General features: G+C 38.5%; 1 protein-coding gene across 11 annotated transcripts in view; it reads right to left on the bottom strand.

Annotated features, from left to right (window-relative positions):
* GPR156 (G protein-coupled receptor 156) overlaps window positions 1–24223 on the bottom strand; it is an 87064-nt gene that overhangs the window by 53516 nt on the left and 9325 nt on the right. For all 11 annotated transcript variants that reach the window (XM_070582639.1, XM_008514627.2, XM_008514629.2 and 8 more), the window contains exons 2-3: window positions 5266–5733; window positions 4840–4976 (exon numbers count right to left, since the gene is read on the bottom strand). In XM_070582639.1, coding sequence (XP_070438740.1) covers window positions 4840–4976; window positions 5266–5361 — 233 coding nt within the window. In that variant the 5' untranslated portion in view covers window positions 5362–5733. The remainder of the gene's footprint in view (window positions 1–4839; window positions 4977–5265; window positions 5734–24223) is intronic.

Raw genomic sequence — 24223 nt, 5'->3', positions numbered from 1 at the left:
CTTTTAAATTATCTGTTTTTAGTATATAGAAATACAGTTGAGTTTTGCACATTGGTCTTATATTCTGCAACCTTGTTAAACTCATTTATTAGTTCCAGTAGTTTTTTAAAAAATAGATTCCACTGAATTTTCTACATAGTCAGGTCACCTGAGGGTAAAGCCATTTTAGTTCTTCTTTTCTAAACTAGGTACCTTCTATCTCTTTTTCTTACCTTATTGCACTGGCTAAAATCTCCAATGTTGAATAAAAGTAGCAAGAGCAGACATCTTGTCTTCTTTCTGATCTTAATGGGAAAGCAATCAGTCTTTTACCATTAAAAATGGTGTTAGCTATAGGTTTTTCATCGACGTACTTTGTTAGAGGAAGTTCTCTTCCATTCCTAGTTTGTTGAGATTTTATCAGGAATGGATGTTGAATCTTGTCAAATGCTTTTTCTCTGTTTATTAAGATGATCATACATTTTTTTTAGTTGGTAAATATAGTGAATTTTATATATATATATATATAATTATTATTATTATTATTTTTTTTTGCTGAAGAAGATTTAGTCTGAGCTAACACCTGTTGCCAGTCTTCCTCTTTTTGCTGAGGAAGATTTGCCCTGCTAACATCTGTTGCCAATATTCTTCTATTTTTGTATGTGAGCCACCACTACAGTATGGCCACTGACGAGTCGTGTACATTCATGTCCTGGAATGGAATCTGGGCTGTTGAAGCGAAGCACGCTAAACTTAACCACTAGGCCACCAGGGCTGGCCCCCAGGTGAATTATATAGATTGATCTTTGGGTGTTAAACCAACCTTGCATCCCTGGGATAAGCATCACTTTGTGATGATGCGTCTTCCTTTTGATATTTGGTTGGACCCAATCTGTTAAAATTTTGTTTAGAATTTTGGATTTATGTTCATGGGGGATATTAGCTTATAGTTAGGTTTTGATACCAGTGTAATGCTGTCCTCATATAATGAGCTGGGAAATGCTCCATTATTTTCAGTATTATAGAAGAGTCTGTGTAAAACTGGGAATATTTCTACAACAATACAGGCACAGATTAGCCGGGTGCTTCTGGCTCAGAGTTTCTCACAAGAATGCAGTGAAGCAGTCAGTCACAGCAGCAATCTTCCCAAGCTTGACTGAAGGAAAATCTGCTTCCAAGCTCATTCACAGTGCTGTTAGCAGGCCTCAGGAGATCTGTTTTCATGCTCACTGACATAGCTGTTAGTAAGCCTCAGGTCCTTGTTGGCTGCAGACTGGAAACATCAGTTCCTTGCCATGTGGGCTTCTCCACAGGACAGCTCACAACATGGCAGGTGGCTTCCCTCAGAATGAGTGAAAGTGAGCAAGTGGGAAAGATGGAAGCCATAGTCTTTTTGTAACCTTATCCCAAAAGCGACATCTCATTAATAAGCAAGTGAGCAAGTCCAGCCCATACTCAAGGAGAGGGGATTTCCCAAGAGTGACTATCAGAAGGTAGGATCATTGGAGAACATCTTAGAGCCTGCCTACCATAGTTGTTCTTAACATTACCTTATTATCCTTCTACTATCTGTAGAATCTTAGGTGATGTCATCTCTACTTTCCTTATTTGGGTAATTAAATCTTCTCTCTTTTTTTCCTAATCACTTGAGCTAGAGGTTAGTCAATCTTATCAATCTTCACAAAGAGCTTTGGTTTCACTGTTTTTTTCTGTTTTCTTTATCAATTGCCACTCTATTCTTTAATATTTCCCTTCTCCTGCTTACTTTGGGATTCACTGCTCTTTTATCCTCTTCTCTAAAGTGAATCTTTCTTCTTTTCTAATATGGATATAGTGCTATAATTTTCCCCTTAGTACTGTTTTAACGGCATCCAACAAATTGTGATATGTTGTATCTTCATTTTCATTCAGTTGAAAATACTTTCCAGTTTCTCTTTTGCTGTCCTCCTTGACCATGAATTATTTTAAAGTGTTCTCTTTAGTTTCCTAATTTCTCAGGATATTCCAGAGATCTTTCTGTTAGGGATTTCTAATTTAATTCCATTGTGGTCAGAGAACATACTCCATATGACTTGAATCCTTTTAAATTTAATGAGACTTTTTCTATGGCCCAGAATATGATCTATCTTGGCATATGTTCCATGTCTACTTGAAAAGAATGTGTATTCTGCTGGTGTTGGGTGTAGGATTATATAGATATCAATTAGGTCAAGTTGGTTGATAGTGTTGTTTGAATCTTCTATAGCTTTACTAACTTCCTCTTGTGGACTATATTTTAAAATTTTTTCAAAAATGCAGTATCTTCAACTGAACTTAAACATTACTACATTATTTTTATTTTATTAAAATATTTTTCTTCCTCTGGCACACGTACGCGTGCACACACACACACACACATACAATCACAAATTTAGAGACCACAGAACTAAAGGGAAATGAAGCATTTCATTGTGGTGCTGCACCTTTGAACAAATTTTATTATTTAAGAAAGCACTTTTGAAATCCGTTTTTTTTACCTTCCCTTGTCTGACCTTGTAAGCTACTTAATTGCACAATGTGTTTTTATTCGCAGTGCCTCTTAATATTTTGTTCTTTATGCCAAGTCATGTTCCACTGCAAGCAAGACAGGCAGCTAAATCCTTAATAGAATGAGAGAAATATAGGTGCTTCTACTTTAACAGTGTTAACAAGTGTTCCCATTTTAACAGGATATATAAATGCTTTAAAAACTTTGCATTCTGCAAAATTGTGTATAAAAATAATGGACTGTTGGAAAAATAGTAAGAGGCCATAACACTGGAAACATATTTAACTTTATAATGAGAACACCAATAAAAATAATAATTATTCCAATTAAAATACTAGCACTCGACAAATGTCTACTACCATTTGTACCCAGGATCACAGTTGATTTTTGCAAGATGTAGGTTCCTGAATCTGCAAGACATAGGTCCTTGAGGGCAATGTTATCCAACAGATGACACTGTCATCAAAATTAAAAATATGCTCTGGATCTGTGCTTTCTTCAACAATCAACTGTTTTTAAACACAAGGGAAATGTCTTCTCTGCTTCTTCATCTATTTCTACAGCTTTATCAGATCGCTTCATGTTGTAGGTAGGACACCAGTTCTTGAAGCCATTAAACCAGCTACTAGTTGCACTGCCATAGTATTCTTAGCTTAAGGCTTCCCTCTTTAACTGTAAGAAAGCTTGCCCCTGAATGCTTTAAGCCATTGATTTCTCTAGGAAAAAATCACATATGAACCAATTGTATTATTTTCTTATTTTCCAAATGTGTGTTAATTTGCATTATAGAAATGTGTTGCAGTTGAAAAGACTGTATTCCATAGTTCTCTAACCATGAAATGTGTGATATTCCTAGTTATTTTCTTGGCAGCAGCCACCAAGGGATTTAAGTATCCTTCCTGTCAGAATCACTGAAAACATATTTACTGAGCACCTATTATGTTCTAGAGTCTGTTCTAAATGCTGGAGACAGTGGTAAGCACAAAAGACAAGATATCCCTGTGTTCACAGACTTTACATTCTGGTGTGGGATACAGACAATAAACAGGTAAACCAATAAATAAGATAATATCAGAGAGTTAGACCGGCTACAAAGAAAACAAAACAGGGTGATGATATATGGAATGAGACGTCAGCACTGGGTGGCCATTCAGTAGAGAGGTTACTTTAGATAAGATGATCAGGGAAGGCTTCTCTGAAGAGGTGACATTTGAGGCAAGGCCTATAAGATGAGTAGGAACTAGTCATGGGAAGATCTGGAGAAGACTATCAGGCAGTGAGAACAGTAAGGGGACAGTAAGTCAAAGACCCTGAGATGGAGTAGGCTTGGTGTATTTGAGGAACAGAACGAAAAGTGGCTGGGGCAACTTCAGAGCTATACTCAGAATGGAGTGCCACATGTCACTGTCATGCTGAGGTTGACCCAGAAGATCAAGTCACCACTGCTTAACAATTCCATGTCCTCCATGCCTCAAACGGTCAATGGCACTCCAAAATGCCTACTAAACACATCCAACTGACTGACCTTCATTTGAGTGCCAAACCCAGGCAATGGAGCACAACACACCTAGTCATGACAATGTGTAAGGCTGGAGCGGGGCCAGATGAGTTTGGCCTTCCTGCGGGAGTTGCTGAAATCTGATGTGGGCTCCATCCAGAAGTCAGCTGTGGGTCAGGGAGAGAGGGCTGGAGCAGGGCTTCTCAAGAGGTAGCTTGGGACAGTTGGGGCAGGATGAAGGTACAATGTTGGAGTGGGAAAGATGGGATGGGCCCTGAGGGAAAGCTCAAATAGCAGTGAAGTCAGGATTCTGCAAGTGCCTTCAGAAAAAAGTCCTCAATTTGTTTCTTTTGCCCGCCCTGGGAGCCATGGATACTTGCCCCGATGAGCCAGAATTGTCTAGCAGAACAGCGAGCTAGCAGGGCTTCACTAATTTTGCAGAAACCTTAGCCCACCCAGACTGGTTCCAACTATGCTGTCCACAAACTTTAATGTTTCCTTGGAGTATTTCTCTACAGGCTCTCTGTTTTTAGTACAAATACCTCATCTTCTCAAAAAGATCATACCCTCCTTTACGAGGAGAGATTCTTCATTCTCCTCTTTGGATATCCCTGTTAGCACAATACTGGGCTAGATCTTTCTCCTTCTCAAGAGGAAATTGTATCGCAAGGCCAGGGCTATTTCACAGGGGAACTTCACACATAACTTAATGCCACCATAGGAGACAAGCTTTGCTGATACCACCTGTCAGCTCATCGTGCCAAAACGATACTATCACTCTGGGTTTCATGATTCAGGCTATAGGAGATGAGAAACTAGGCATGGGGCTGCTTACCTGTTCTTCCTGCAGCGAATTGTGAAGCCAAGAAAGAAGACTATTAGAAGAAGTCCACAGCTGAGAAAAGTCCAAACAGTACCCAAGAGGACAGGAGATAAGGAAGAACTGGTCTTACTGCCGTGGTGGGAAGAGGTCTGAGAATAGAATAAAGAGAAGCTGTCAGGAATGAAGGCTCTTCTACAGATCAAACATGAACTGCCCTATCATCACCAAAGCTGGGACACACATGTCCTGCATGAGCATTTCCTCCTCCTCCCCTCCCCCTCCTCTGCTTCCTCTCCTCCCGCTCCTCCTCCTGCTCCTCCTCTCTCTCCTTCTCCCCCTCTTTCCTACCACTGCCACCACCACCACGACCACCACCACCATCACCACCACCACCAAGTATATCTGAGCAGTCCTGACACCCCCTGGCTCCTCACTTACGATTGTTGTCCTGCAGAGATCATGAAGGGGTCTCCGATCCAGCTCCTGGCCAGGAAAACTGTCACACAATTCAGAGCAGTTTATTTCAGGCTCCATGTCATCACATGCCCCTCTTGGTGTGTGCTTATTTACAGTCTTGGTTACCCACTGGTTGGTAACCAGCAGATCTTTGACTAAAACATTCAAAGCTTTTCTTCAGAGGTGCCATTTTGGAGCTGGCTCCTGGCTCAGAATCTGGGATGAACAACCGATTCAGGTAGAAATGAAGGGTTATTTCACTAGGCTCCTTCATCAGACAGCTCCAGGCTCTCCTTGTGCCCTGCTGTCAGTGCATACCATGTGAGTCAAGAGTGGGCCTCTTAGTAACCATTAGGTTACACCAAATGATGATTCTGGCTTGCCACCAGATGGCAGTCACTGCTCCAAGTACTCTCACACAGGTGTCGAAGGAAAGGAAAGCAATTAAACCTGTTAACAAACAAACTATATATAAATTTTAGAAATTATAACTATATATTCTATATATATATAAACACAAACATACATATGTACATAAATGGTTTATTTATTACAGAGGCTTAAAAATATTTTATACATTTTAATTATGCAGTTATATTTTTTATTGTGTATACTTTATTATACATAACAAATATTTAAAACATAATATATTTAAATAAATATATTTTTAATAAATAATGCTTTAAAAACGAAGACAAAGCACATCTAACCATTTATAGACATAAAGCTCAACAGCCTCTCTTCAGATCCTTTTTATGGCCCAGTATTGTAAAAACTTCAGTTTATTTGTATGAGGTATATCTTCTTTTTCTCCCTACTAGGAAATCTCCTGCCATTCCAAGATCTTTCCACACAACTCATGGCTTAAGCTCTGTCTGATCCTGGGGGGCACTGGGCTGATCCTGCGTGGCAATGTCTGTCAGTCGCTCCAGCTGTTGTTCTCTCAGAGAGTGGAGAGAACTCCATGTCCAGCCAGCTGGGTCAGAGAAGGATACGCAAACCCTTTGCCAAGAGTTGTTTATTTGTTTTTAAGCTGTTAGACTGCTAGATGTAGGATAGGCCACTCAGGTAATAGGGAGAGAAACTGAGGAGCTCTAGGAATTCTTACAACGTGAGTGGAGTGGCCAGAGAAGGGTGTTATTTCCCTCAGAAGATGCTTGCAATATGAACACTGTGATCTAAAGAGAAGCTCTACGTTGGAGAACAAAAGTACAAATGTGGAAAGGTTCAAATTAGCTCCAGTAGAAAAGGCAGACATGCCCCTATTCTTTAAAGCTATGTATCCCTTAATGGAGAAAACAGATTTGAAATTTTACCAATGGGAATTTAAAAGAGGATGCCACTTCTGCTTTGTGTTTTTGAAACAGCTTGGCACAGTTTTCTTTTATTGTGGAGGAAAAAATATCAATTATTATTATTTCAATAGCCACTGAACATAGGACGAGTGTTTAAGCCAGAAACATAGTGACTGGTGTAGAATGCCGTCTTTGGATTCTGTGTGCTTAGGCAGGAACAATATAGCACCAGGTGCTGCCCATTCACTGGCTTCTCATATGTTCCTGAATTATTTACTAGGTTCATTACAATGAAATCCTGAGAGAACAAAAAGCTGCTCTCTCCTGTCAAGACATTTAAATTCTTGTGCAGTCTGGTCAGATGACTGAATGCAAAATTAAGAAGTAAAAATAAAAACATGACCATTTGCATCCTAATTTAGCTGAAATGTTAATTTCTGAAAAGACTGTTTTATTCTTTTTCTTTGTTTTTTAAAGCTGAACAACCCCCATTGTGCCTTCTGGAATAGAGCAATATTATAAGCCCTACAGAAGACCGCACATTATGATAGATTGGAAGATAAATTTTTCCTATATTGCCTTTTTTTATCAGACTGGCAAATAGGTACACGTATATTTGAATTATTATTAAGTCCACCTTTAGATATCCTTACATCATTTAGAAGTACACATGAGTGTGTATGTTTATATAAAACCTCATTTAGTTCTCACTACAACAGTGTCACGTGAGGTAAATGACATCAATCCTCATTTTCACATAAGGAAACCGAAGAGCAGACAAGAGGAGAAACTTGCTCCAAATCTGCATAGGCAGGACTTGAATCCAGGAGTTTACATTCCAAGGTCAGTGTCCTCCCAGTAACACCCTACAGGGGCAGACACTCTGGACTGACCTCTCCCAAGAAGACGCTAAATGGCCTGTTGGATTTCTTCATGTTTAGTTCCCAGAGCCGCACTTCTATGGGTTCCCTGGAGTGTCGCACAGCATACTGCATGTATACCAGCTGTCCTCACCTGGGGAAATTTTGCACCTCTGGGGGATATCTGGCAATATCTGGAGACATCTGTGGTAGTTAAAACTGAGAAGAGGGTGCTACTAACATCTAGCAGGTAGAGGCCGGGGATGCTGCTAAACACCCTACAATTCACAGGATGGTCCAAACAACAAAGGATTATCTGGCTCCAAATATCAATAGTGCTAAGGTTGAGAAAGCCTGGTAAACACTGTGGATCCTAGACAGGCTAATAATCTTAAGCCCAAATCATCTGTTTATTTTTTATTTATTTTTTCCTGGGAAAGATTCACCCTGAGCTAACATCTGTTGCCAATCTTCCTCTCTCTCTCTCTCTTTTTTCCTCCCCAAAGCTCTGGTACACAGTCATATATTCTAGTTGTAAGTCCTTCTAGTTCTTCTATGTGAGCCACTGCCACAGCATGGATACTGACAACGAGTGGTGTGGCTCTGCACCCAGGAACCCAACGGGGGCTGCTGGAGTGGAGTGCGCTGAACTTTAACCACTAGGCCCTCAGGGCTGGCTCCAGTTCATCTTTGAGAGATTCTGTGAACACCATGTCCATCTGACAATAAATTCCTGGGGGATAAATTCCTGAGTACATTCCAAAAGTCCCTTTGGACAGACTAAACTCACTGGCATGGAGTGCTAGGCCTTCCTTCAGTCCAAGACACTTTATATACTATGATACTGGGCTCCCCAGTGGGGCAGGAATTCAACGCCAACGTTTCCACACATTCAGAGATTCACACATGAGGAGGTGGTGAAACAGTGAATGGCTTAGTCATTGAAAGGAAAGAATTGAATGACTTCAAAGTGTTGGGTGATTGGGAAAGTGGGTGAGGAGTAGTGTGTCAGAGGGTAATGGGGAGGCATCTGACCACAAGATAGATACAGAATCCAAGGCACAAAAAGAAAGGTCTGCCAGGCTCCTCCAAGAGCAAATCCTGCCCACCCAACCCCTCCTCTCACCCCCAACATACACGCAAAGTCTCTAGAGGTAAACTGTCTAGGCCACAGACAGTAGGAGATCCAAGACCATGCACGGTAGGGCTTACAATTTATTTGATAGAGATTACAGAATCCTGCCCAGTGACTCAGATCAGGAAAACAGATACCATACCAGCCAGACTGTCCCCAAGTGCAAGATGGTTTGTCACAGGTTCACAACTCTCAACAGCCCCGTATGTTTTCAGAACATCTCCCTTACTCTTCTACATATTATTTCTTGCCATCAAAAAACTAGTCATACAACTACTGTCTCTTAAAAAGTTGTTTTTCAGTCGGTAGAACTTCTGCTTCTGTTCATTAAGAATTAACTGCTATAGGAATTGTCTTCCCCTTGTAAACAACTTGAAAACCAGACAAAACACGAGACAACTCTTTTCAGACACGGATTACAGATCTAATAGGACCATGGGACACAAATGAGGTGAGCCCTATAATTAATTGACATATATAAATGGAATATAAATAAATATTCTTTAACACTATAATTGATCCCAAGTTACTGCCTACAGGCAATTTCCAGGTCATAGCACAGAGAGGGAAACCCAAATAGAATCTAGAAGTGTTGCTGAAGGAAGGATAAATTGGAGTCTTGGGATGTTGAGATTGATAGAATTTGGAGGCAGAGTAATAAAGAAGAGGGAGATACAGAGAGAGAGAGCACTTTGGAAGTCTGCATGGATCCCCTTGGTCTTTCTCTGAGCATTAACCTGGGCGTGAGTGAGAGGAAACTACTTGAAGTAGAAGAAATAGCCACTAGTAGGCAGTAGCTGAACCATTCTTGGAGCTCATACAGGGCTGGGAATGCTGTGTTCCCACCAGCCAGAATTGAGAGGCCACATAATATACAGGCCATTGGATAGAATCCTCATAAAACTCCCATCTGAGTAGCAGAATTAGATTAACCCTAGATTAGAAGCTACTTTGGATCTTCCCTAACAATGCTTTAAAAAAAGCCTCAAAAGGATCAAATTGATCCACAAAAACTCAATTGCATTCCAGAACACAATCCAACTCTCTTTAAAGGAATACAACAGGATCCAGCACTTAACAACATAAAATTCAAAATGTCCATCATCCAATAAAAAACTACCGGGCATGCAAAGAAGCAAAAAATATGACTTATAACCATACATTTTTTAAAAAATTGTTTTAAAATAAAGACAAATAGAGAAATAACAGAAATGATATAACTAACACACAAGGACCTTAAAACAACCATTATAAATATGCTCAAGGATATAAAACAGAACATGAATAAAACAAGGACAGAAATGAAAGACATAAAAAAGATCCAAATGGAAATTCTAGAGATAAAAATATAATTCTGAAATTAAAAATACACTAGATTAAACACTGCAAAAATAAAATATTGGTGTTTAACTTAAAGACAAAGCAATAGAAATTATCCAAAATGAAGCATAGACAGAAAAATGATTGTTGATAAAAATGAATACAGCTGCAATGACTTACAGAACAATAGTAAGTGGTCTAACATACATGTAAGAAGAGTTCAGGGGAAAAAAAGAGGGAGAAATAGAAAAAATATTTGAAAAAAATAACGACCCCAAATTTTTCACTTTTGATGAAAAGTATAAATCTACAGATCCAAGAAGTTCAACCAACCCCAAGCAGAATAAACATTAAGACACACACACCACGGCGAATCATAATGAAATTGCTGAAAACCAGTGACAAAGATAAAATCTCAGGTGCAACTAGATGATGTACAGAGGGACGAGAGTAAGACTTACGGCAGATTTCTCATTTGAAATTATGTAAGCCAGAAGAGAAAGGAATGACATCTTTAAAGTGTTGAAAGAAAAAAAGTCAACCCAGAATACAATAGCCAGTGAAAACGTCTTTTAGAAATGAAGGTAAAATAGACGTTTTCAGGCAAAGAAAATATGACAGGCACGCACTACAAGAAATGTTAGAGAAAGTTCTTCAGGCAGATGAAAAATGATATCAGCTGCAAATCTGGATCTCCAAAAAGGAATGAGGGTTTTGAAAATGGTAAACGTGGGTAAATGTAAAAAAATTGTATTTATATTTTTTTAAAGCTAGGCTCATAAGCATGCACCAATTAGAAAAATATACACATACTGAATTCTCCTTTACTCCCATATCATCTACATCTTTCAGTCAGTTTTCAAACACTACTGCCTTGGTTCATACACTCAGTGCCAGCTGAGTTGGTGCCTGCATTACTGACAATAAAGCTGAGCCATAAACGGCTTTCAGGGCCATGAAATGATGAGATGAAAATGTAAGGAGATAATATATAAACACATTAATGTATATTCCATGGTTACACACTCCCTTTTCCCCCAAAACTCTGTTGCTGCTAATATTCATTAATGAATATTTATTATTCATTAAGCTTTTTTGAGCGCCAACAATGTGACAGGCACAGTTCTAGGCACCTGGTATGCACTGGTGAGCAAAATAAAGACCCTTACCTTTATAGAAGTTGCATTATAACAGGGGGAGTCAAACAATAATGAGTGGACATAATACGTAAATAAATTAAATAGTATTTTGAAGGTGTTAAGGACAATAGAGGAAAAAGTAGATCAGGGAGAGAGCATTTGGGAATGTCAGGGGAGGAGCGAAGCAATTTCAAATGAGGTTGCCAGGTTTGGCCATTTAAACCTAAAAAATTAAAGGCTGATTCTATAGTGAAAGTTATGACAGCTGTCCACACTCATCTCTCATTACAGGGAATGTGCAGTATTGATGATAGAACAATAACTGTATTCAGAGTGATCTGGCAATGATCAGCTAAGCAAAATGAATTTTGGGAGGATTTGCTTCTTCCCTTTGCTTCAGCAAATTCTCACATTTCAGGTAACCCTCCCAGGGTATCTAGAGCTCTCTGTTTAGGCCCAGCCCCACTGTCTACAGAACTTTCCCATGCACATCCTCACCTGAGCTTTCCTTCTTTAATCTAATTCCACTAGATTTTCACATTTATAGATTCCTGAAAGTTTTCCTTTGTTGCCCCGATGTACAGTCATATTTAAAATTATTTTAATTCATAGATATTTTAAAAACTCAGAGAAGTAGAGGGAAGCACTCAGAATTAAGCATTAACACCTTGATAATTTATTCCAGATCACGCCTCCCACCCACCAGCACCTCCTCTCCTGAGAAAAATCACTCTACTGATTTTGTATAAATAATTTTTGGTTTCTAAAAATGAGGAATATCTCAATTTTTTTTTTTAAAGATTTTATTTTTTTTTCCTTTTTCTCCCCAAAGCCCCCCAGTACATAGTTGTATATTCTTCGTTGTGGGTCTTTCTAGTTGTGGCATGTGGGACGCTACCTCAGCGTGGTTTGATGAGCAGTGCCATGTCCGCGCCCAGGATTCGAACCAACGAAACACTGGGCCAGCTGCAGCGGAGCGCGCGAACTTAACCACTTGGCCACAGGGCCAGCCCCAGGAATATCTCAATTTTTAAAAAAAGAATGAGGAAATATCTACACTGCCATGATTTCCAGGATATTGTTTTAAAAAAGCAAGAGTCAACAACATATATATAGTATACTACCTTTTGTGTAAGAAAGGGGATGAAATACATATAGATCACTAGCTTATTTTCAAAAAGAAACAGTAAAGGACAAAGTATTATCTAAGAGGAGGAAAAGAACAAGGGGAAGGGGACAGGGAGGCAATACAGACCTCTCAATGTTTATAGTTTTGACTTTGAAACCATGCAAATATTTTACATAAAAACAAAATTAAATCAAAAAGAAGAAAATCAATCTTTAAAAATTAAAACCAAATTAAAGTAAATTAACCTAACTATATCAAGTTGATGGCATAACCACAGAGAGAATTATTTTAAGTAACAGTAATTTGGTTATACATCCTAAGTACAAAAAATGCTCACAAAGAAATCCTCAACTGCATTAGGTGAGTATCGTTCCTGTTTTATATATACAAATACGCACACATATACACATACACATATATATGTATCTATTAGATAAAGCAAATAGGTAATTATGCACGTCATTGGGAACTAAGATTTTCAAAGAAAGAGAAAAGAGACACACATATAAAATAAAGTAAACTAAGTAAAAACCTTTTAATGTTTAATCTAAATGGGAAATATCTGTATGGATCCAGGATTTGCTTCTCTCTTTATAAAACATTCATATTTCCTAGTCTGTTAACTGAAGCTTCGAAGTAATTACAACCCAGTAACAATATACACTCCAAGTGCCCAGACTGTGTGGTCTCTAAAACCACTTTTCACTAAAAGGAATCAGGTTTCTTTAGTGAAATGGCCAATTTAAGCTGTGGAGCAGAAAATATACAAGATGAACCTGGGACATCTTGTTATACTAGAAAATAAAAAAGTAGCACAGACTACAGAACCATGTCAAAAGGATGCATGAGTCAATGGGGTCCCACCAGCCAATGACAGGATAATTTGAGCATCAAAAAGAACAATAACTGAAATGCACTGAAACATAAATGGCACATAGTAGGCACTCAATAAATGCTTATTGAATACATGAATGGAGTTAGCATTACAGGTATTAATAGGATATTGTTGAGGGTGTGGTCTACAACATTGTCTTAGTGGCTCCTCCATGCGGACACACAGTATAAATTTCAATTCCTGTCAAATATCAGGAAAAGTCAATCTTTTCCTGGAACATTTTTGCATCATGAATAGTATTATGTTTCTTTTTTGGCCACGGGGAAGCTCAGAATCAAATGTGTGGCTCACTGAGAGCAACTGTGCAGTATTAAGTATCTCTGGATCATTTTATTACCCTATTACTATTTTCCTTCGGTCCTGATTTCCTTTGCTCTTTATTTTTCATACAATTACATGCTTTACATTAAAAGCTGGAGAAGGGACCATTGGAGCAGTAGGGGTATTTCTACCCAGTGTGAGCAAATAGATACATTATTTGAAGTACCTCAGCCTTGGGTTACCTGCTAAGAGAGATAAGACAGAACCACATGCAAATTCATCAAAAACACATCTACTGAAACCACCACCACCAACAGCATTGTACTAGATGCTCTCTAAGGTTCCTTCTGGCACCAATACTGTCTGAAGTATTAGCTGTCCATTAACTATGTTAATGTAGGCAGCACATACATGGATAATTATAAACAGCAGGGAATGTAAAATGCATTTTTAATTGCCTTCGAATGCACTGTGTTATGTTCTGGTAGCAGATTTACACACATCCTGAATACGGGTCACTTATACTAATAGTAAAATTCACTTCTACTCCCTGAGCATACACTGCTCCTTGTGGGGGCAGCAGGGCAGAGGGGACTCAACGTCTCCTAAAGACCACCTGCCGCATAGATCCTCAACACAGAAGATGGCCCACAGTACTTTCTAAGAGAGCATAAGACTAGGGAGGGAAAGTGTGGCTATATAGGAACAGATAGTTCAGTCAGGGAAAGTAGGTGGAGTCACAGAATGGCAGAGCTGGAAGCAACCTCAGACATCACAAAATCCAATCTCTTCCTTTTACGAGAAAACCGCCCCGCAGAGGTGGGGGGCTCAGGATCAAATAGTGAGTGTAGGAACCAAATGGTGGTCTCTCAAGTTCAGCGCTCTTTCTATACAACTTTAAAGGATCATTAAAGGAAGTTATGGTTGGCCTTTCATGCATTTGGGACAGCTGGGGCAAAGGCCTGGACTTGGGAAGGGGAGAGAGAGACTGTGTGTGTGTTTACGGCGGGGTGCTGGGCGGGAAAGGGAACTGGAAGGAAGGCAAGTTTGATTCAGATACACAGAACGTGTGCAGGAGCAGTGGAGGCAATAGCAGCAGGCAGTGTCATAGGGGTAACAGCTTTAGGGCTGTAGTTAGAATCTGTGGAGGAGGTCCAAGAGAGAAAAGGAACACAGTGGAAGGGGAAAGAATATTCTCTTGGGAGTGCGTAAGTTTTGGAACTTGTACATTTCCTCTCTAACAGTATAAAGTAGACTGAATTAATCTGCTTTTCAGAACTTCAGATTTGCCTTATAAAAGAGGGAGAAATGATAAAAGTTCCCTTTAAAGCCTTTGAAGTGCCTCCAATTAAGTTTTCCACATACTTTCAACGGTTTCTGAATAATCATCCCAAGGACCCTGGAGCACAGCTCGTGCAGGGAATCTCAAATCACCAGAGGGAAGAGAAGGCGGAGGAGAGATGGCTGCTCCAAACACATCCCTCTTAGAGGATTTTAGAGAAAGAGTGGAATCACCGCGTGTCCCTTGGCAGAGATGGGAAGTAGGTGAGTTGGGGGAAGCAGAGTGGACTTGATTCAATCCCTTAGTCTAGTGTGGACCTCAGAGGAAACAAAGCTTTGGCGTCCTTGGGCTTTGTATGAATTCTTGAACTATACCACCGTTCCTTCCTAACCCTTGGATTCCAAAGCCTTTCCTCTCCTGTGCTTCCCAGTCCACAGTCAGTGATCTTTCCACAAACTGGAGAACATTTTTGCTCAACGTTATAGAAGGCTATACCCAACCTTTTAGTCTCATATTACTCGTAACGTTTCTTCTACTGAACCTGACTTCTCCCTTCACTGTACAGTGTTTAAATTCTTCTGGCTGCTTGGTAGAATTATAGTGAATCAGACTGGCTATTGGATTGGGTCTCCCATACAATCTAGGTAACAGTGTTGTAAATAATAAGTCTACTATAAACAGTAGGTCAACTGAATACAGGGCACATCCCAGGGCCCCTGGGCCAATTCAGACTCCCATCCCAGTAGCTGGAGTTTAGCTTCACTTCACGTATCCTAGGACCGACCATCAAATGTAATGAATGGCACCGCAGTGGACAAAGCTTAGGCTGAATTTAAGTTTCAGCTCCCTTATCTTCTATCTGTGGCACCCTAGGTTAGTCACCTAAGTTTTCCAAATAGCTGCCTCCTCAATGAAATGAGGATAATACTATCTACACCTCACAGATTTTGTTGATGATTAAATCATATATTGTATAGAACATATGCAAATATAACTGATACATACCAGATATTCAATAAATATCAGCTTCTTCCACTTCCATGATATAGAAAGGTCATCTATACAGAAGACTTGGGGCACATAACTGAGGTTATCCACCTTGTTTCTCTAAATTTCCTAACAGAATCCCAAGTTCTGAATCATTAATGAATCTTCTAACATGAAGATCAATGATGTTTATACTGTGTTTAAAATCAGATTTGTAAGAATAATGAATTATAAATAGAAGAAAGGAAATGATAAAGATAAGAACAGAAATAAATGAAATAGAGATCAAAAAGACAATAGAAAAGAGCAATAAAACTAAGAGCTGATTCTTTGAAAAGATAAACAAAACTGACAAACCTTTAGCTAGACTCATCAAGGAAAAAGGAGAGAGGACTCAAATACAGTCATGTGTTGCTTAATGATGGGGATATGTTCTGAGAAATGCATTGTTAGGTGATTCCATTGTTGTGGGAACATCACAGAGTGTACTTACACAAACCTAGAAGGTATAGCCTACTATGCACCTAGGCTATATGGTTCTAATCTTATAGGACCACTGTCGTATATGCATTCTATCATTGAACAAAACATCATTATGTGGTACATGACTCTAAATAAAATCAGAAAGAAAAGACAAGACATTACCATTGATACTACAAAAATACAAAGGATCATAAGAGATTACTATGAACAATTACACACCAACAAATTTGACAGCCTAGAAGAAATGGATAAATTCCTAGAAACATACAATCTACCAAGACTGAATCATGAAGAAATAGAAAAACTGAACAGACCAATTAATAGTAAGGAGATTGAATCAGTAATCAAAAACCTCCCAAGAAACAAAAGTCCAGGACCAGACAGTTTCATAGGTGAATTCTTGCAAAGATTCAAAGAACAGTTATTACTAATCCTTCTCAAACTCTTCCAAAAATCAGAAGAGGAGAAAAAGCTTCCAAACACATTCTATGAGGCCAGCATTACTCTGTTACCAAAACTAGACAAGGACAACACAAAAAAAGAAAATTACAGACCAATATCCCTTATGAACATATATGCAACAATCCTCAACAAAATACTAGCAAAGTGAATTCAGCAATACATTAAAAGGATCATAACACCATGATCAAGTGGGATTTACTCCAGGGATGCAAGGATGGTTCAGCATTCACAAATCAATCAATGTGATACACCACACTAAGAAAATGAAGGATAAAAATCATATGATAATCTCAATAGATGCAGAAAAAGCATTTGACAAAACTCAACATCCATTTATGATAAAAACTCTCAATAAAGTGCATACAAAGGGAATGCACCTCAACATAATAAAGGCCATATATGACAAGCCCACAGCTGACATCATACTCAATGGTGAAAAAATGAGAGCTTTTCCTCCAAGATCAGGAACTAGACAAGGAGGCTCACTCCTGCCACTTTTATTCAACATGGTATTGGAAGTCCTAGTCCGAGCAATTAGACAAGATAAATAAATAAAAGGCACCCACATTGGAACAGAAGAGGTAAAAATGTCACTATTTGCAGATACCTGATATTACACACAGAAAACTTTAACGACTCGACCAAAAAACTGTTAGAATTAATAAACAAATTCAGTAAAGTTGCAGGATACAAAATCAAGATACAAAAATCTGTTGCATTTCTATACACTAATAATGAACTATCAGAAAGAGAAATTAAGAGAACAACCCCATTTACAATTGCATTAAAAAGAATAAAATATCTAGGAATAAATTTCACCAAGGAGGTGAAAGACCTGTACACTGAAAACTATAAGACATTAACAAGAGAAATTGAAGAAGACACAAATAAATGGAAAGATAATCCGTACTCATAGACTGGCAGAATTAATATCACTAAAATGTCCATACTACCCAAAGCAATATATACTTTCAGTGCAATCCCTATCAAAATTCCAACGGCATTTTTCACAGAAACAGAACAAACAATCCTAAAATTTGTATGGAACCACAAAAGACCATGAATATCCAAAGCAATCTTGAGAAAGAAGAACAAAGCTGGGGGCATTACACTTCCTGATTTCAAACTACATTACAAAGCTATAGTAATCAAAACAGTTTGGTATTGGCCTAAAAACAGACACATAGATGAATGGAACAGAACAGAGAGCCCAGAAATGAACCCATACATATATGATCAATTAATTTATGACAAAGGAGCCAAGAAGATACAATGGGGAAAGGACAATCTCTTCAATAAACAGTGTTGGGAAAACTGGGCAGCCACATGCAAAAGAATGAAACTGGACCACAACCTTACAACATACACAAAAATTAACTCAAAATGGATTAAAGATTTGAGTGTAATGCCAGAAACCACAAAACTCCTAGAAGAAAACACAGGTGGTGAGCTCCTTGACATCAGTCTTGATGATTTTTTGGATCTGACACAAAAAGCAAAGGCAACAAAAGCAAAAATAAACAAGTGGGACTACATCAAACACAAGAGCTTCTGCACAGCAAAGGAAACATTAACAAAATGAAAAGCCAACCTACTGAATGGGAGAAAATATTTGTAGATCATATATCTGACAAGGGGTTAATATCCAAAATATAAAAAGAACTCATAAAACAGTATGAAGGTTCCTCAAAAAATTAAAAATAGAACTACCATATGATCCAGCAGTTCTGCTTCTGGGTACTTATCCAAAGAAAAGAAAAACACTAACTTGAAAACATATCTGCACCCCCATGTTCACTGAAGCATTATTTACAATACTAAAGATATGGAAACAACCTAAGTGTCTACCAATGGATGAGTGGATAAAGAGGATGTGGTATAAATATACAATGGAATACTATTCAGTCATTAAAAAGAAGGAAATCTTGCCATTTGCTACAACATGGATGGACTTTGAGGGAATCATGCTAAGTGAAATAAGTCAGAGGGATAAAGTCAAATATCATATGATCTCACTTATATGTGGAATCTGGAAAAAAAAACACCCAAAGCAAGTTTACAGATACAGAGAACAGATTATTGGTTGCCAGAGGTGGGGGTTTGGGAGTAGGCAAAATGCGTAAAGAGGGTCAAAAGGTACAAACTTCCAGTTGTAAAATAAATAAGTCATGGGGATGTAACATATAGCATAGTGACTATAGTTAATAATACTATATTGCACATTTGAAAGTTGCTAAGAGATTAGAACTTAAAATTCTCATCACAAGAAAAAGATAATTTTGTAACTCTGTATGGTGACGGATGTTAAATAGACTTATTGTGGTGATCATTTTGCAACATATACAAATATTGACTCATTATGTTGTACACCTGAAACTAATATAATATGTCAATTATACCTCAATAAAAAAGAATAATGAATTATATATTCCTGGCACTAGAGACCATTTCATTAATTCAATAAATATTGACTGATCAACTATTATATGCTAGAGGTAAGGGATGCAGCAGGGAACAAGCCAATATGGTCTTGTTCCAGCACCCAGCACAGTGCTCGTACATAGTAGTTGATCAGTACATATTTGTTGAAGCGGACCCAGAGATGTTTAGAAAAGATTATATGGTGTAAGAGTCCTAGACTCCTGGGAATAATCCTCAGGACATCTAGACACTCCTGTAAGTCAGAATAAGCAGGCGGCTTGATTCATGAAGGAGGCTGGAACGTCCCCCTGACTGCGGGAGCATCTCCTGCCTTCAGAGACCTGGCCTGATGTGTTCTGCTGACTCTCTCTGTACTTTCAGGCACAAGCTGGCACAACCGCATGGACTGGGCGGTGACTCACTACTGCCTCATAGACGGATCCTAGAGACCTGTTAATATTCCACACTATTGCCAGGGATTGGAGTTGGGAATTAAAAAAAAACCAAAACAGCAACATACTCAAGCCCTCACCAACTTCCCAGAGTTGCCTTGTTACCTAAAAGCACTTAGGTACTATTATGCAAATTATACATGCATGATTTCCATAAAAACCAGTCACAAATGTCAATTAGTGCTCATTAATATGCAATAAATTCTCATTTGAAATTATTAAGAGCCAAGAATGAATTCCACTTGGCTGCCCTCCTTTAATGAGAACTGCTGTGAGGTACTCTAGCTATTTCTCATCAGCAAAACAGTACGGCGTGACGACACAGCAAGCTTCAGGAACAGTAGGAACAGAGACAATGATCATCAAAGGGTTCAGAGGCAGGTTTTGGATAGCTCTAGTTTTACGCTGCTGCTGCTGAGACCTCTGTCCTGCTGGGTACTCAGAACATAGGCTTTAATATACCTTGCAAACGGAGCCATGGGAATAGTGAGCACACCTTTAAAGGATGTTTGTGAGGGTGCCACACAGCTGGAAAAAAGTAAACAAAACTTCCTTCTTGAGGTTCCGTCTGTTCAGGAGACTGACTGTCCTACTCCTCAAAGGAAGCGGAGACCCAAGCCCCCTTGGATCACTGGGGCTCATCCCTTAAAAGCCTCCTGGTCGGAATTTTTATGAGTGAACTTACATGCTGTGTCTCTAAATGCCAGTTTCAGCTGGACATCGGATTTCTCTAAACTGTTGTTCAGTGTTGCTAGGCAACCCAAGACATTTACGTGAGCGCGATTTGAGCTCTTTGAGGATAAAGAGATGGAAAACATAAGCTATCAAGATGAGACGGTTCATTCTGCAGCCACTTCCTTAACAAACTGTCCTAAACTTGGCCTGGAAGCAGAGGGTAGAGAATAGGCTTTTCTAAGTATAGTTCAATCCAGTGGTTATGGAACTCTAGTGCACGTCAGAATCACCTGGAGAGCTCCTTCAAACACACTGATTGCCAGCCCCACCTCCAGGGATTCTGATTCAGTGGGGCCTGAGAATTTGCATGTCTAGTAAATTCCCAGCTGACACTGCAGCTGCTGATCTGGGAATCATACCAGGAGAACCCAAGTCCAGCTAAAGGAAATACAGGGCTTTATCAGAGTTTGAACCACACAAACCCTGGAATAACCCTTAATTCGTTACTCCAAGCTGCTGTGATGAGGCTCATGCATGTGTATTTAAGATCAAGTCATTTGATTCATTCTCTAGAAATTAATTTCAGAGACGTACTATTGAGAAATTAGACACGTAGATCAGCACTCAATTCTTTCATTCTTCAAACCAGGATTCTTAAACATTTTTTTGGACGTGAGATACTGATGAAAGCTATAGACCCTCTCCTGAAAACACATACAAATACATAATATTTTGCATACAAAATCAAGAGGGGGATCACATACCACCCATGAGTCCTCCCGGCCCCAAACTCTACTCATCGCAAGCGAGGAGGAGCATTTCAAACAACTCAGCTGAAGGCACGAATTAAAAAATAATTAATTAAGTTTTTCTTTATATTTTTCTCAAAAATCAAATATTTCTTTGTGACTACCCATAAATAAGGCATGGCTTACTAAGATGATGAAGGCTATGACAAACTCTGTCACCAATTAAAATATTTTAATAATCATTTTTGATATGTTTATTCTTTATCTAGTACAACAGTCTTGGTCTTTTACTTGGAGAAGTCTATTTATTCTTAAGATAATTACTGACATAAACGAGTTAAAAATCTATTATATCACTATTTGTTTTTCTTTTCCAACCTGTTCCATGTTCCTTTTCTTGCATTTTTTTACTACCCCATTTTCCTATTAGTTTTTTAAAAAACAGCTTGATTGAGGTATAAATTACATGCAACAAACTGCACGTATTTACAGCGTCAGTCTGATGAGTTTTGACATGTGTATACACCTGTGAAATCATTCTTGTGTTTGAAAAATGAACAAGTAGCGATAGTCCTCTGACTCTGTTCTTTTCTTTTGTTTTTGTTTTGGCTACTCTGGATATTGCACATTTTCCTATGAATTTCCGAATGAAGTTGTCAGTTTCTACAAGAAGGTCATCTGGGATTTTCTTTGGGATTGCACTGAATCTATAGATCAGTTAGGGAAGAACTGACATCTTAACAATATTGAGTCTTTTAACTCATTGTCTGAGTCCTCTTGGCTGCTATAACAAAACACCATAGCCTGGGAGGCTTATAAAGAACAGAAATTTACTTCACACAGTTCTGAAGGCTGGAGATCCAAGATCATGGTGCCAGCGTGGCCAAGTTCTGGTGAGAGCCCTCTTCTAGTCTGAAGATAGCTGACTTCTTGTTGTATCTGCACGTAACAGAAAGACAGCTGCCTAGCTCTCAGGCCTCTTCTTGTAAGGGCGTTAATCTCATTCATGAGGGCTCCATCCTCATGACATAATTGCCTTCTAAAGTCCCCACCTCCAAATACCATCACCTTGAAGACTAGATTTCAACATACCTATTTGAGGAGGACACAAATATTCAGTTCATAGCATCCATGGACAAAGCATATCTCTCCATTTATTTAGGTCTTCTTTAATTTCTCTCAGAAAGGTTTTGTCGTTTTCAGTGTATACATCTTGCACAATTTTTAAATCAGATTTATCCCTAAGTATTTCATATTTTTTGATGTTATTATAAATTTTTTTCTTTCAATTTTGACTGTTAACACTGGTATGTATATGCACAATTGATGCCTGTATATTGATACTGTATTTTGCAACCACACCAAACTCATTCATTAATTCTAGTAGCTCTCCCGTAGATTCCACTGAATTTTCTATATAGACAATCAGGTCATTTGCGAATAAAGACCGTTTTCAAACTAGATGCCTTTCATTCCTTTTTCCTATCTTATTGCAGTGGCTAGGACCTCCAGGACAACGCTGAACAGCATTAGTGAAAGTGGACGTCTTTGTTTTATTCCTGATCTTAGGGGAAAAGTATTTGGTCTTTTACTATTAAATATGATGTTAAATGCAGATTTTCCATAAATTCCCTTTATAAGGTTAAGGAAGCCCAGTTTGCTGAGACTTTTTCTTTAACAGATCTGGGCTTTCACCTTTTCTAATATTTCCTGAATAAACGTTGGTAGTTTGCGTCTTTTAAGGAATTTGTTCATTTCATCTAAATTGATGGAATTATTAGAATAAAGTTGTTTATAAGATCTGTAGAATTTGTAGTGATGCCACTTCTTTAATTCATGATATTAGGAAATTGTGCCTGCTCTCTTTTTATCCTGATCAGTCTGGCTAGAGGTTTATTGATTTTATTGATATTCTCAATCAATCAGCATTTGCTTTCATTGATTTTTCTCTACTATTTAAATCTATTTTATTGATTTCTGTTCTGATATTTATTATTTCCTTTCTTCTGCTTACTTTGGGTCTCATTTGTTGTGTTTTGTTCTAGTTTCTTAGGATGGAAGCTGAGGCTCTTGAAGAAAAGCTGAGGCTTTTCTTCTTATAAGCCCTTAGCACTGTAAATTTCAACCTAAGTACTGCTTTTGATATGTAACTTTTCATTTTCATTCAGTCTAAAATAATTTTTCATTTCTCTTTTGATTTCTTCTTTGACTCATGAGCTATTTTAAAGTACATTGTTTAGTTTCCAAATATTTGAATTTTTTTTTTTTAAGATTTTATTTTTTTCCTTTTTCTCCCCAAAGGCCCCTGGTACATAGTTGTATATTCTTCGTTGTGGGTCCTTCCAGTTGTGGCATGTGGGACGCTGCCTCAGCGTGGTTTGATGAGCAGTGCCATGTCCGCGCCCAGGATCCGAACCAAGGAAACACTGGGCCGCCTGCAGCGGAGCGCGCGAACTTAACCACTCCGCCACGGTGCCAGCCCCTTGAATATTTTTGTTATTGATTTCTTAATTCCATTGTGGTCAAGAACATACTTTGTGTGATTTGAATCCTTTTAATGTATTGGGAATTGTTCTATGGCCAAGAATACGGTCTATCTTGATAAATGTTCCATGTGCAATTGGAAGAAATGCATATTTTGCTGTTGTTGGGCATAGCGGTCTGTAAAGATCAAGGAGGTCAAGCTGATTGTGTTGGTTCTCTCTTTTATAATCTTTTTTTTTTTTTTTTAGGAAGCTTAGCCCTGAGCTAACATCTGTGCCAATATTCCTCTATTTCTTCTTTCTTTTTCTTTTCTTTTTTTCTTCTCCCCAAAGTCCCCCAGTACATAGTTGTGTATTCTAGTTGTAGGTCCTTCTGGTTGTGCCATGTGGGATGTCGCCTCAGCATGACTTGATGAGTGGTGCTGAGTCCACACCCAGGATCCAGACCAGCGAAACCCTGGGCTGCCAAAGTGCAGCATGTGAACTTAACTGCTCAGCCATGGTGCCAAGCCCCTTATATTCTTAATTATTTTCTATCTTCTTGTTACATCCGTTACTGAGAGAAAGCTAATGAAATTTTAGAGACTGGTTTTACTATCATTATTACTGGTCAGTGCCTATCTGAAAATTAAAAGTTTATGTAAAACTATGTATCAACATAAAGGCTAATGCTTATTCTGCAGGTTTATACATGTTCAAACTAAAGTTAAAGTTTCTCCTTAGAAAGTAATTGCAATAACTTCTATTCCGGTTTTCTTTTCTTTCTTTAGTTTTCAATCTAGGACACAGAAATCCATTTCAAAGCTACTAAGTAAAAACTGCAGCAGAAGCCAATAGCAAATGTCTGCCACAGGACTTCATAATTTCTTTCCCTCTGCTTATCTAATGTTTACACTTTGAACAAAGACTTAC

Source organism: Equus przewalskii, chromosome 18 (assembly GCF_037783145.1).
Source record: "Equus przewalskii isolate Varuska chromosome 18, EquPr2, whole genome shotgun sequence".
Lineage (NCBI taxonomy): Eukaryota > Metazoa > Chordata > Mammalia > Perissodactyla > Equidae > Equus > Equus przewalskii.
This window is presented reverse-complemented; position numbering and strand designations above follow the sequence as displayed.